This window comes from Acanthopagrus latus, chromosome 22 (assembly GCF_904848185.1).
Source record: "Acanthopagrus latus isolate v.2019 chromosome 22, fAcaLat1.1, whole genome shotgun sequence".
NCBI classification, from domain to species: domain Eukaryota; kingdom Metazoa; phylum Chordata; class Actinopteri; order Spariformes; family Sparidae; genus Acanthopagrus; species Acanthopagrus latus.
In genome coordinates, this window is record NC_051060.1 from 12737206 (window position 1) to 12751254 (window position 14049).

Below are 14049 nucleotides of genomic sequence, written 5' to 3' on the forward strand. Positions count from 1 at the left end.
AACAAAGGTCTCGTCCGGTTCGTACTGATCAAAAAAAGTGTATCTATATGTTAGGAAAATAGCATTCATATAAGGGTAAGTATTCAAAGAAATGTAGTTGCTACATGAAGTGATCAACAGTAGTAACTACTCTTTGCAGTGCTGAGGCCCAGGAGCTCCCCACTGATGACACAAAGGAGGAAAAAAAAAAGAAAACCAACGTCTTGCACCACCTGTTGACCTCCATGATGAACTGCAACTCAAGACACTCCAGAGAAGAAAGACGCGGATGTTTATGCGTTGAGTAGAAAGATAAAGTCGACTTTATTTGATGGTGAAACCTAAATAAGATCTGTGATTACAAAACAGGTTCCCCACACAGTTTTTTTTTGTTTTGTTTTGTTTTTCTTAACGTCACAGAGGTTGGAATGCAGTACTGACAGAAAGGCATCAGAAGGGACTGGACCTAAGAAATAGGAACTCAAACGTCAGAGGAAAACACCATTCAATGTTTAAGAAGTTGTTTCTATGATCTGTGGCGGTCAGATTTAGTTTATGAACACGTGTTTCAACTCCCAGCGTCACAAACCAAACATGAGGCCATGATAACGTCTCGAGGTGAAGGGGGGGCGGACAGGCATTGATGGTAAAGATTTCTTGTGAAAACAGTCTTCTCGCTGTTAATTTCTCTTAATATGAATACTGTACGATGAGCCGAATTTGGATATAAAAACTCACGATACACAAAATCCGCCTCTTGTGCATAGTAGAACACCGGATAAGAAACCCATAATGCTCCTAAAGGGTTCTCTTCCCCTAGACCACAGAAACAATGTGCTGTACAGAACATCTTAAAACTTGAGTGGCATTTCCCTTTAAGTAGCCTCCGAGCTAACATATACACATACATATACTCAACAAATGTACACCCAAGCTCATCCTGCATCCCCATCATAATCCACCCGCAAAATGAAACATTCAAAAATATTCGCCTTCTCAATACTGTGGAAAAATATATAGAACTGTAGGTCAAATGTTTTCTTCTCTTAAATCTACCGACTTTTAGAGGAATGGCTCGACACTTGGGGAAATACTCTTATTGGCCTTCTAGTCGAGGGTTAGATGAGAAGTCAGATTCCACTCTCACGTCTGTACGGCAAATACAAAGCTACACTGGAAACAGAGAGGGGGCGGCAGCTGGCCTGGCTCTGTCCAAAGAAGGGATGCAACTATAGGTTTTCTTCGCTGGCGATTGTTTTATTCGATTTAGAGATCAGTAGTTTGGTCCAGAAAATGTTGGGGGAAAAAAAATAAGTCATATAAAGGTGATCAGAGTTTCCCAAAGCACAAAATGAAATGTCTTGTTCCGTAGAGAGGGATGATATATTCAGTTTACTGTGATAGAGGAGCAAAAAAACAAAACAAAACGGAAACAATATTCACATATAAGACGCAGGACTCAGAGAACTCTTTTCATTTCCTTAAAGAATTACTAACATGATTTATCAATATTATTAATCGACTTGGTGATTATTGTCATAGCTGTAGCAGCTCCAGCTCAAAGGTGAGAAAACCTGCCTATGAGCACCTCTTTCGCTTACGGATTAACAGCCAAGATTACAAAACAGGAAGCAATAGTCCTGTGCTTAAACTCCCCCCAAGTTATGATTCACACCAATGTTAAAGCAAAGCAGGGGGCTGAATTCACGAGGGCGTGTTGTTTATGGTAAATACGATCCTGGAAGTAAAGATGGAGCATTTACAGAGAATATTTTACAGTAAAATAAGAAGTTATTTTTTAATCTTTGGTCACAATAAAGGCGAGGTAAAAAGAAGAAATACAGTGTCCACATGACTCAGGACGGGAGGATAAAAGATTTTACCTCGGATCATGATGCAAATACTTAGAATTAGGTGACTGAGGTGAACTCCATTATCAGGATAACTGTGATACGGTAAATATCCTCACGAGTGACCAGAAAGTGTGGTCTAGCTCGATAACACACAGTCCTACATTGATATCTCTAACTGATTTTGACGTGTAACGACAATTGACCTGCGATGAGCCATTCCCAAAAATGGTGAATCAAATGCGTGTGGATACAATGATTTCCAAACTAACAAACTGATGTCAGGGCAATGAGATTTATTCACCACTAATTTATCCTTTATCTGTGCAGGGTGACTGCATGATTCATGATTAGCATTTTAAAGACTGATTGTTTTTCACTAAAAACGGATGTTCACTGGAAAAAACATGTCTTTCACAGTGATGAAGTAAAATTTGCTAACAAAATGTAAGGTGAAGTGATCCCACTGTGGTTTAAGTGTTTAAAGGAACAGTTCACCCAAAAAAGTAACAGTGAAAGTAGTAAAAGAAGCTGTAGCTTCGTATTTACCGCAGATAGGAAAGTGAAATCAAACTTCTCATCCAACTGTGAGCAAGAAAGCCGATGAACTTTATTTTTTCAAAATGTAAAATTATTCCTTTATCCTTTAGTCAGGCTGAAAAACGTTTCATTCTCTGAAAAGCTGTTCTCAATACTTTAGTGTAAATAATCCTAAAAATTCAGGTGTTGTGTCACAAGTATTAGCTTCACCCAGATAAAAAACATATTTGCCAACACCTGAAACACAAAAATAATCTCACAAATTTGACGGTGATCAAGTTTTGACTTCATACTCAACTTGGAGAGATATCACTCCATATCCGGGATTCTTCAGGATTTAACTTTTTTTTGGCCATGCAGCTCCCGTCCTCTACCTCTACCTGTCCTCTAGCCCCTGATAACAGCCCTTAATCTATACATTAAAGGACACTAAACGTCTAATTTTGGATCTGGTCCCATCTGCCCATAATACTCCCAAAGTTCCCTTCTTCCTTAAGGTTTGCGCCCCTGTGTTGGCAGCAACAAGGAAAAGCACATTAAAAAATAGACATCTTTAAATAGCTATTCAGCTTGTCTAAGTGCAGCACAATCGGAAACATTAAATTCAAGTCATTATTATTTTCTCCCCTCCCGTGTATCATACAATGAATATAACAAAAAAAGAGAATCAATTTTCAGTTAAGAAACTAAAAGTGAAAGGATACATCTTTGATCAGACAAATAAACAAGATACTGCAGCCACACTGTAACATCCAAAAATAGTCTTAAGTTGAAATATATATATTTGTTTTCTGCCAAAGAAATGCTGGCGATCTAAGTCACTCTAAGTAGCTTTAATATACTGCTGAGGTGTAATTTGTGTTTTTTCTGTCTCCGTTAATCGTCTCCTGACAGTCCTGAACACCACGTCAAACCGTCACGGAATAAAAAACTGACGTCCGCTGTCATTTGGCACATGTGGTGCTCTCGCTGGCCGTCTCACTGACGTCAGGATCGTTGTTGTCTGAGGTGGCGGCAGCAGCATCAACACTCTTGTCCTGGGTGTCATTATTACTATTGATGTTGTTGTTGTTGTTGTTGTTGTTGCTGTTGTTGTTGTTGTTGTTGTGGACACCTGGGAGGCCGTGGCTGTTGTTCTGGACCAGAGTGGTGTTGTTGAGCCTCAACTCTTCCAGATTCTTCCACAGCTCATCCCTCTCCTGCTCTTTCTTCTTCTCTCTGTGAAAACAACATTTGAAGGCTTCTATTTAGGTTTGCTTTTAAAAATAACCACCGGGAGGTAAAATATAAACAAGAAATGCTGCAAATTCTGTCCCAATTAAAAAGGTTCACATGGCAGCATTCTCTTTTGACATGGCAGCTCCTGCTGATTGAGTCTAAAATGTGGGACCAGATCTGAAAAAACACCTGAACCACCTAAAAACAGGTGCTCTATTTCCCTGTTTGATGGATTTTCACCTCCTGCACTAACAATAAAACCTGTGGCCAATTTGCTGATTGACAGAGGGTCATTTTAAATTTTCTAGGCCATTTAACATCTGAGAATCACTTTCCAAATAACTGTCATTTATTTTCACAGGATACTTCTGTAAAGCCCTCAGTAGATTTCTATGGACCACCAAATGTGACCAGGCAGTGTGTACTCATTAACAAGAGAGACACCATCAGCAAAACGTAATCAGTAATCTTGGTAAATATTCTCTAAACTGCAATCCATCTAATGTTGAATAAATCAAACTGTGCTCAGACAAGATTGCCCTGATTATTACAAGTCAGACATTCTTCATGGCACAGAAAATAAAAAAAATAATAATAAAAAGGACCAATATCCAAGTAGCAGGCACAACTACCAGTCTTCTGTGTCCAAAAGTTTAACTTGCATTTTTCATTCGCACAGCAGTAATTCAGGAGCGAAAACTATGTTCACTATATCATTTCAACAAAACTCAACTCATTTGCCTCAATTATGCTAAGCAAAAAGCAAAGTTAGTTTGCAGGTGTGGGTGTAAATTTAGATCAGCTGCTGCATCCCTCTAATCAACCACCTGTCTGCTGCTCTCATTTACAGAAACAACATGTGGTTCCTTGAGTTTAACCCTTTAAACCACACCACAAATATTCTCTCATAGTTAGAGCCTCTTGTAGAAAACACAACCTGTGAGTGTTTGAACCCTCACAGATGATGATAACCACCTGATCTTCACGACATTCAACAGTACATGAAGTGTTTTGTATACAGAGCCACCATTCATAATGTGTGTGTGATGTAAGCGTTGCATAACCCTTTTACAAAACTTTATAACTAGACTTCAAGTTCTAACTAAAACTCCACACCTGTAAAGTGTCATGACTGCATCTTGCACAGCTGTGATGCTGCCAAGGGGACAAAATCTGCCGACAGACATAGAAACAACTGGCAAAAGACTCAAAATTGCTTATGTGGTAGTTCACACACAAAATGACTCACAAAGTGAAAACAATGCCGGCTTGCTGTCATGGCTAGTAAAGAAAGGTCGAATCATCTTCTGGGATTAAACTGGATCTAACTGCCACTTCTATTCTAAATACCACAAGGATACAATCTATGATTACTGATTGCAGATTCGTCAGGTCAGAGGTGTGCAGGAAACTGCTTGTAATGTCAGGTCCCTTTGTTCATATCTTATTCTGTCAAATAACCTTTTCTCTGTAATCTTCAGTAGCTTCAGGGAGTATTCTCTTCTCACATGCTTTATTGTGTTATTGATTTAAAACAGATTGCATTTTGATGGCAATTAATTGCCTATTATTAAACCACCTGATAGAAAACCTGCAGTGCCTTGTATTCTAAACAGCAGAGCAGAGAGACACTGCACGGATTCATTCCATCAGCGAGAACTTAATATTTATCGATGGAGTGAACATGAATATCAGGGCCAATAACTGAAATGATCCAGTTGTTGACAAACACAATGACATAGAGGAGTTGTTGATGTAATTTACAGACCATGTTTGAGATTCTGGAGGTGTCTGTTACTCACCGTTGCCTGTCTGCTTTATAGGAGGAAGTCAGCTCATCGAACAGCGTGCAGTTCATCTCCATCAGCGTCTTCAGCACGTTGTAGACCAGAGCAACGATTGTCCTGCAACACGGCAGAGACACTCTGGCATCAGTAACTCAGCTAGGAAACATCCATGTGATCAGATCAGTGTTCATTTAAAAAAGGTACAGTTCACCTACTTAAATCCCTAAATCATTCATTCATAAAAGATATTCTCTAATTTAATCCACTGTCAACAGTTTTAATGAAGAATATTGTCACAGAAGTGGGCTTTTGGGGTCCCAGGGGAACTTATCAGGTCTGATTTATGAAATGTATTAACGATATTATTGCATTTTTGCATCACACTCGTGGGAAACCGATTTTAGTCAGGTCAATTTTAATATGTTAATCGTAATGTAACTGACTTTGCTTCAGAAAAGGTTGGTTGTCATATGAGAAGATAATAAGTAGATTTATTTAATATATACAGAGACGCGGTGAAAGCACCAACACAAATTGTTGACTGAACTATGTGGTGCTCATATTTTGTTTCTGTTTTAGTGGTTTTATTGTAAATATATACTTTATAGCCGTATTGTGTCACTCTAACTTCTTGTATTATCTTGCTCATATTTTCTAATTTGTAAAGCACTTTAACAAGATTTAAGCTTGAATTCACTGGCAAACTGTACGTGTTTTATTGCTGTGCTTTTGACTCTCTTATGCTAAAAAAATATATTGTGAATATTCACGCATACTGTTGTAAATTAAGCTGAGAGATGCAGCACTTATCTTCAATTAACGTATTACTTTGTAGCTATGTATACGAACAACATTCTGAGTGAGTAATGAGAAAAAAATACGTGTGTGCACAGTGATAAATGACTTGTGAGACTCATCATGGTGGCGTCTGTATGTCTGTCATTAATGTTTGTATGTAAACACCACCTAAAGGAAAGCACACGACCGCAGCTTTAAACCGACACAGCAGGTTTTCTGTGCATGGATGTTAATTCTTGATGTTTGGAAACAATAAATACAATCCACGCTCAACAGGTCCACGTTCTAATGAGTCACAAATGTGGCCGTAAGTGTGAGTCACTAAGTGGACCTTTGAGCTCAGATTCTCTTCATAGCATGACAGGTTTTCTGTATAACTCACAGTTCTTAACCGAGCATGTGTTTCTGTGTGTGAATGATTATTAAGTTAGTGGGACTGAAACCGCCCCCTCTTGACTGGAGTACTCACGGATTCCAGTGCTCTTTGGAGATTCTGTACAGGCTACCGAACATGATCGGGAGGATCTTGTCGATGTTCTCCTCGATGAGGCTGAGAATGTACTCGTTGTTCCAGAAGTAAAGCGCTCGCTCTGCTACCTGTGAAGACAGAGACGGCAAATACTGCAAAGGTCAGAACTCTTCATAAGAACTGACTGAAAGGAGACGGCTTTAATTTTATACTGAACAGTACCATACAGTTCTGTACTCAAGTAAATATATTTTCTATCACTGTCATGTTTTGTTCTTATGTCAGAGTTTATAATCTATGCAGCAGAATCCTCTTGCTGATAAGAAAATGTATTTAAGGATTCACTGCGAAAAGCTAGGTCATTGTCTCTCATTAAGGGTTCAAACCAAAACACATTTCCAACTGAATCTCTAATGCAGCTTGTTACAGAACACAAAACAGCCTTCTTCCTTCACACTTATGTGCTAAATATCCATCAAACACGTGGTTCTTTCCATAAATGTCATGTCTAAATAAAGCTGTAGTGAACATTGACTGTAAATTTACTTCAGCAGCTTGCAGTCAGCATTCATGTCTGAACAGAGTTATGGTCAAATTATAAAAACGTGTCCAAATGTTTCTGTGTATTTGTGTCACGTGTACCTGAAAGTGTGGATTGGCCACACATTTAGAGATCTGTTTGAACAACGGCTCCTGGATTTTCTTGAACTGCGTTGGCTCAATGACATCCAGAATCTCCTCGACCTCACCCAGAAACATCACCTAATTAGAGAGGAGAGACAGAGCAGGAGGCAACATCAGGATCTGATTGACCACGGCGATGAGTGTGAAGTGTATTTATAGATAGAATACCTCTTTCTGGCTGCAGGTTTTAGGCCAAAACTTCAGCAGCCCGCGGATAACCTGCAAAAACAGCAGAACTGTTCATGACAAGTTCTGTTGAATGTCACAAGAAAAGGACAAAAATAACACAGCAACAGTCTGTTTCAGTGGGTGGCTGTTGGCACCCACTACAGATTTCTCTGCAGACTAATTTAATGCTCAAGGCTTTGAGTGGGAGGAATGATATTTAAAAAAAAAAAAAAAAAATGAAAAAAATGTACCGGTTCAGTGAGTGTAGGATCCTTCTCCAGGAACTGGACCACACAGTACGCCAGCTGAGGGACACAAAAGAAGAACAGGAAATGCACCCAAAGATCGCATCGAACCGAACATTATCTGAGCAGATATCTGTTTTTAAATTTGTGGTGAAAATCAGTGATCAATGCAATTACTCTTTATTTCCTGCAGTTGAAAATGTAAGAAATGTAAGATTAAACACAGTATTTATCACTGAACAAGTGCATTTCCATGTCCTCGCCACCAGGAGGTGCAATATGAAAAGATTAGTTTATGACAGTGCTTAATCCTGGAGAGACAATCCTTAACAACAGCTTTTAATGACAGAAATCAAGCATATGTTGGCAAAATCTATCAAGTTACAACAATATAATATAATTAGTAGTAAAGTCAGTTTCCCCTTACCTGCGCGTGGAAAAGAGACAGCGCTTTAGCTGTGTGTAACGGGATGAGCACCTTCATGAGGAACTGCTTGTGCTCTGACTTTAGAGGCAACGCAAACCCGTTGATGATACTGTACACAGAAAAATACCAGGAGACAGATTACTGTAGGGAAATACAAAACAGCAACACAAACTGAGTACTACAACAAAATGAGAGCAGGGCACGGTTGTTAAGAGAAAGGCAGTGCAATGTCATAGCCAAGATGACGGAGGAGAATAAGCCTGAGGGGTCTTTTAGTTCAGGACTGCAAGAGAGCACAAGTCCTCCACGCATCGAACACACGTTAACATTCTCCACAAGCCTGTTCACAACCTGGACTATCAACACTTAAGGTATGACAAACTAGAGAGTGCTCTCCAGGAGCTCCTGACTTAGCCTCCAAACTTCTCGCAAGGGAACTGAGCTTAGCAGTGATTTAGGAAACTTGATGAAGCAACTATGAGGAAGGAATGGACAGAAACTTCTATCTTAGTGAGCAGGCAGAGTTGACCCAGTTGCTGGGCGTGACACATTCTTTTAAAAGCTGTGACTGATATATTTGCTTGCTTCCATGTATTTATCATGCTGGTAATATTAGTAGGCCAATTTTATCTATTTGATATTTATGAGCATACTGGCTGAAATGTATGAGCTCACATCCAACTGAGTGTATTATCTGGAGGGTTTTATTTGTTAACAAAACTTTATTATCATTTGACAAGAAAATGCATTTAGAGATGTCACCTTGGCCTTTGGGAAACACTGAACGACATTGTTCACCATCTCCTTATTTCATAGATGAAACAACTAATAGATTTATGGAGAAAATAACAGATTAAAGCTACTACATGGAATATTGATATTTTGTTGATTTTGAAGGCCCTTGTGGACAAAGTGGTAGTTCAAAACCACAAAATATAATGACAAAAATAAAACTCTCCCCCTGCTTCTATTTTACCTGACTTGTGGCCAACTCACTACAACTTTGCCTCTGGAAAATTCAGATAAAGGTTCTTCAAGTCAACAGTGACTTTTGTGTCACATGACCAAATGTTATTACTCACCTTCCCAGGATTTCTAGCAGCTCAGCAACTCCATTGAAGTGCTCGGTTTCATAGATGAACCTGCAACAGAAATAATGAAACACATGATCCTTTATATGAAGTCTTCGTGCCCAAACAAACTGTCAGTCTCTCTGAGTTTGCGCAGGAAACAGGGATCTTTGTTCTTTATTTACTAAGAAGTCTAATTTAGATAGCCAACTAATAATAACTTGGAAAAATAAACATATTTATCTAGGGACCATAAATTGACTGCTCTTATGTAACTTAATGATCCACACATCATTCGCCTCCTCTGTTTGGTAACCCATCTAGCTGTGCATCCTTGGTATGTACAGACAGATCCTGACAACTGTGGCACTATTTTTATTCCCAGTGACAGATGGTCAAAGTGGGTGCACCCGTTTTGCCACCTTGCCTGTTGGAAACGACATCAAGTGCCCCCTGTTTCAATCATCTGCAGCCCATTGTCACACAGCAACAGGAGGCAGAGAGAATCAACACACTGCTGCTGAGAATATCCGATGCCTCCATCTGAACGTTTTTCTACAGTCGATCAGTTCCGAGGGGATGGGATGAATCTCTTTGTACCGACTTGCTGTAATGTAAGGATATGTAGATATAACTATGTCTTAGATGGTTAAGACATCAAACAAGATGGTGTCAACCCCCACTTTATTTTCAAACTACTCATGAATATTATAACATAATGACCAGCCTTTGTCCTAATATTGATACTAGTGGCATCCAGTAGTTCCTAGGATCCGAATGAAGCTGTGTTGAATTGAAGCAGGTGTGTCTGCGTTTGATCAATAAGCCCTGCTAAGTCGGCCGTGGATGATTCCTGAACCTTTAAAAAACATGAATGTTTGGGTCCTGGTCGACTTTCAGCTGAAACTCAGGATCAGTTCCTAAGATCCTCAAATGGATATTGGCTGCAAGGAAAGTTTCTGTGGTGCTGCTAATGCCCATAGAGACTTTCTTCTTTGTAAAAGGTCATTATCAGATTTGGAGCTAAATGACCATAGCCATGTGGAAAACTAGTTGTGAAATCAATTTGGAATAACCTTTTGAAATGTTGCAAACAAGAAAAAATAAAAATTAGGAGCACTTTTTTCAACTTGTTTGGAGCGGGGGAACTATGTTAAACAAAGCCTGGTTTCATTGAGGTTGTTTGTCAACCACCAGAAAGCCTCCAAAAAGAAGAAAGAATAAGAAGAAGGATAAGGAAGGATGATAAGAATCTATGAGAGAAAATTCACTTTTAAATCTTTAGTTTCTTCTCTTGAGTGTATTAACTAAAAATGACCATAAAAACACCTTAACTGAGCACTAAATGATAGCTCTAAATAATGTATAAAATATGAGGATGGAAACACAACCAATGACCTTATGCCTCTATGAAAAAGGACTTTTTGCAAAAAAATCAGAAAAGACATCAAAGGTATAATAGGATGTTGGCATGAACTTCACTGAACTCTAGAGGCCACTCAAGATTGTAACTTTCAGACACAATTCTTAATTCTTTTTGGTGTACCTGAACGCAACATACTCTTTGGAGACAGTTGTCTTAGCCTCTTTATGTTGTATCAATTACACTGACATTCACCTGGTTGAACACAAGAAAATAAAGAAAAAGGACGACATCCTATACATGGCTCTGTGATAGGACATCAAGCATGCTTTCTACTCACCGCAAGAAAATGTTGTTAATCTGCTTCCTGATGAAGGCCCGCAACCCCAGGAACTTTCCATAAATCCGGTGCAGGATGGTCTTGAGGAAGTCCCTCTCCCTCGGGTCCTCGCTGTCAAACAGCTCCAGCAGCTGAGGGGACAGACAAAGATGAACACACTGACTCAGTTTTCAATTAATCAATAACACACTCCTATATTCTCCATACTGTAGGGCTACTTCTTTTGGCATGACTAGATTCTCTTACACTGGACCTATAGTGTGATGTGATAGCATCTGGCTGAACAGTCAATCTTTGTAACACCGGAAATACATTTAATCAAATACTTATCATTACATATACTGGGTTTTGGTGGTAACTGCTGTTGGGAGGTTGTGTCTAAATGACTGTTGGTTTCTAGTTTTCCCTTAATAGATACTTAATAGATTACTGCGAAGTGAGTGGATGATGACTTGATCAATCAATCACCTGCTGGGCTGAAGACAGATTCTGCATCCGTCCTCATTACTACTGCAGATTAGTCATTCAATATGTAGCCTTTGTCGTGCAATGTCCTGGACAATTTTCTCTGAGGTTTAATGAGCCTACACTATAAAACACCACAGGTTACCCTGATTACGTGCTGTGATTATATATCGTAAAATTAGCTTTCTCCAATAATCGCCCACCTCTCGTTTAACCAGCAAACTAGGGACAAATTTCTTGTGCTCACAGTGAGGCTGTATTTTGTGCAAATAGGTATAAATATTCAAATCCTATCACACAAGCTAAAAGCATCTTATATAACAAATATACAGCATGTGCAGCTGAATGCTCAGTATTGTAAATAGATCTGAAACCTCTGGTGTTTAAAAGCTATTTAAAGCAACATATGAGTCACTGTTACAATACTGCTGAGGGCAGCCAAGCTGATGCTTGAGTTCAAAAGAAGTGTTTTCAGGCTCAAATCATCTTCGTAGTTTTTATGGCTCACTAGAGCACCAACAGCACCTCGGTGACAGGTGACTATATTTAAACCTGCGTATATCCAGTAAACGGTTTTATCATGGACACGTTCTTCTTCAGCACTGCGCTCATACGCATTCATTCAGCCACACATATTAAACACCAGTGCAACAGATCAACGAGTAATGACACATTTATTTTTCAACTGTTGAATGCAATTGTGTCGAAATTGTCTATTTATGTAATAGGTTGCATAAGGAAAATTATGAATTTCATTATTCAACTTAAAGGCCCATCTCCACAGGAATCATTTCTGTGATATTTAGAATAACAAACTGAGCCTGTGATTGGCAAAAACATACACTTTTAGGGTGCGCAAGTTTAACAGTCTGGACTGATTCCAAACCTTTGAAGTATGAATAATTTACACACAAAAGCATGTAAATACTGGACCCAGGTTTAAAGATACTGATTTTTCCTATAAGAAGTGCCTTGATTCATATTTGATTCTGCCAACATTTCACTCAGTGTTTTGGTCAAGTCCTTACCAACCACACAGAAGAGATGGAACACCACTGAGTTTGATCAATGAAGGTGAACTGGGACATAGACATTTGATTCATTATGAAACAAAAGCTGCCTGGGTACAATTCAGATCTCCTGTGTGTGCCTGAGGAAATGTCAATATTCAATCACAATAGACCACAACATGACACATCCCAGAATAACTATTACCAGGCTACATAAGGTAGGATGATAAAGATAAAAATCACTCACACATAGATATTCATTCATTTATCAAATCTTTTGTTCATGTCAAAATCATGATAACAAGGTGATTCACTACGAAATCATATAAGTAAGCTGAACCTGTCTGTCCACCAAATATCTGAGATTACATCAATGCGCAATGCAAATATGTGTTCCTGACCGCCCTGTAAAACTGCCTCATCAGCTCTGTAGTATGGATGCAGCAGGAGGAAGCTACAACACACAGTTATTAGCAGAAGCAGGTAGCTGTTCTACTGCCTCTCTCAACATAAACGAAACACTGAGAGCAAAAACAGCCGAGTAGTTTAGTTTCATCTAGACTGAGCCAGCAGACCAGTGCTCCGCACGCCAGGTTAGGAGTTTCCACAATGTTTCTGCTCTTACTGTTCATGCAAACATCAAACTGAGGACATCAGTAACACAGAGACTAAACTTTCTGAACCAGATAGGGATTTAAATGCAACCATAAGCCTTTAGTAACTTTAACACTTGATATTCAACCAAAAGTAAAAACAGATCCCTCACACCAACACAGACATACTCCATAAAATTCTACCAGTGCTCCCTGAAGAAAAAAGGAAAAGACAAAGCCTAACCATGTGACTGCCCACATGTTCTGCTCTTAACTCCACATATGGTTGTTTTCCCATGTCGCAGGATGTTTTAGCGGCAGCTGCTTTCTGCACTGGTCGATCCTAAGGCAGCAGAGGAGCACTGCTTTGTAACTAAAGAACAAAACATGCCATTAAATAGCAAGTCTGAAGGGTCCAAAGACGCAATTTAAAATTACATGCCACCAAGACTACAATGTGCAATGTATTTTGCCGCTTCAGGATAGAGGTGCTCAATTATGGAAACAATCATGAACAGGATTATTTTGGTCAATATCCAATCACAATTTGACTAAGACACATTTGACGTCAACATGTTTTCCACACCGAGCTGGGGGCTGGGACTGCAAAACAATAATACAAAAAAACAGAAACACTCCAAGTCTCCATAATACTAAAATTTCTGGTGAACTTATCCTTTAAATAAATGTCAAAATGTCAAATAATAATGATGACCAAGATCAGTTCAGGGATTGTCTTTAAAAAGGTGCAATATGTGACAATTAGCCACCTGTTGAATACATACTCAAAATAAATAAAGGCCTGCGCATCACTAGACCAACCGCTACCTGCTGCTACAGTAACTGTAGCTGTCATTGCCTAGTTGGCTTTGTTAGCTGTGCAGCTAGCAGTCCAGACAGTGGAGAACTTGTGGAGTGTTTGTGTTTACACTGCTAGCGATGGAGTTATCAACCAGCATGGGACAGGGCAGACTGGTTACCTGGCTAACTTCAGTAGATATCTCTGCAACACAATACATAGGTGTCCTAAATTCACAAGTGTT

The 14049-nt window shown here is 39.2% G+C and overlaps 1 protein-coding gene across 2 annotated transcripts in view; it reads right to left on the minus strand.

The window, feature by feature from the left end:
• Nucleotides 1–271: 271 nt before the first annotated feature.
• The window catches only part of ppp2r5a (protein phosphatase 2, regulatory subunit B', alpha isoform), a 50820-nt gene continuing 37042 nt past the window's right edge, over nt 272–14049 (minus strand). Inside the window, exons 5-13 of one of the 2 annotated variants that reach the window (XM_037085495.1) lie at nt 10939–11069; nt 9248–9307; nt 8166–8274; nt 7745–7795; nt 7494–7544; nt 7284–7403; nt 6642–6769; nt 5390–5491; nt 272–3587 (exon numbers count right to left, since the gene is read on the minus strand). In XM_037085495.1, the coding sequence (XP_036941390.1) occupies nt 3314–3587; nt 5390–5491; nt 6642–6769; nt 7284–7403; nt 7494–7544; nt 7745–7795; nt 8166–8274; nt 9248–9307; nt 10939–11069 (1026 nt within the window). In that variant the 3' untranslated portion in view covers nt 272–3313. Of the gene's footprint in view, nt 3588–5389; nt 5492–6641; nt 6770–7283; nt 7404–7493; nt 7545–7744; nt 7799–8165; nt 8275–9247; nt 9308–10938; nt 11070–14049 lie in introns of both variants that reach the window. The other variant, XM_037085494.1, reaches the window with a different exon arrangement.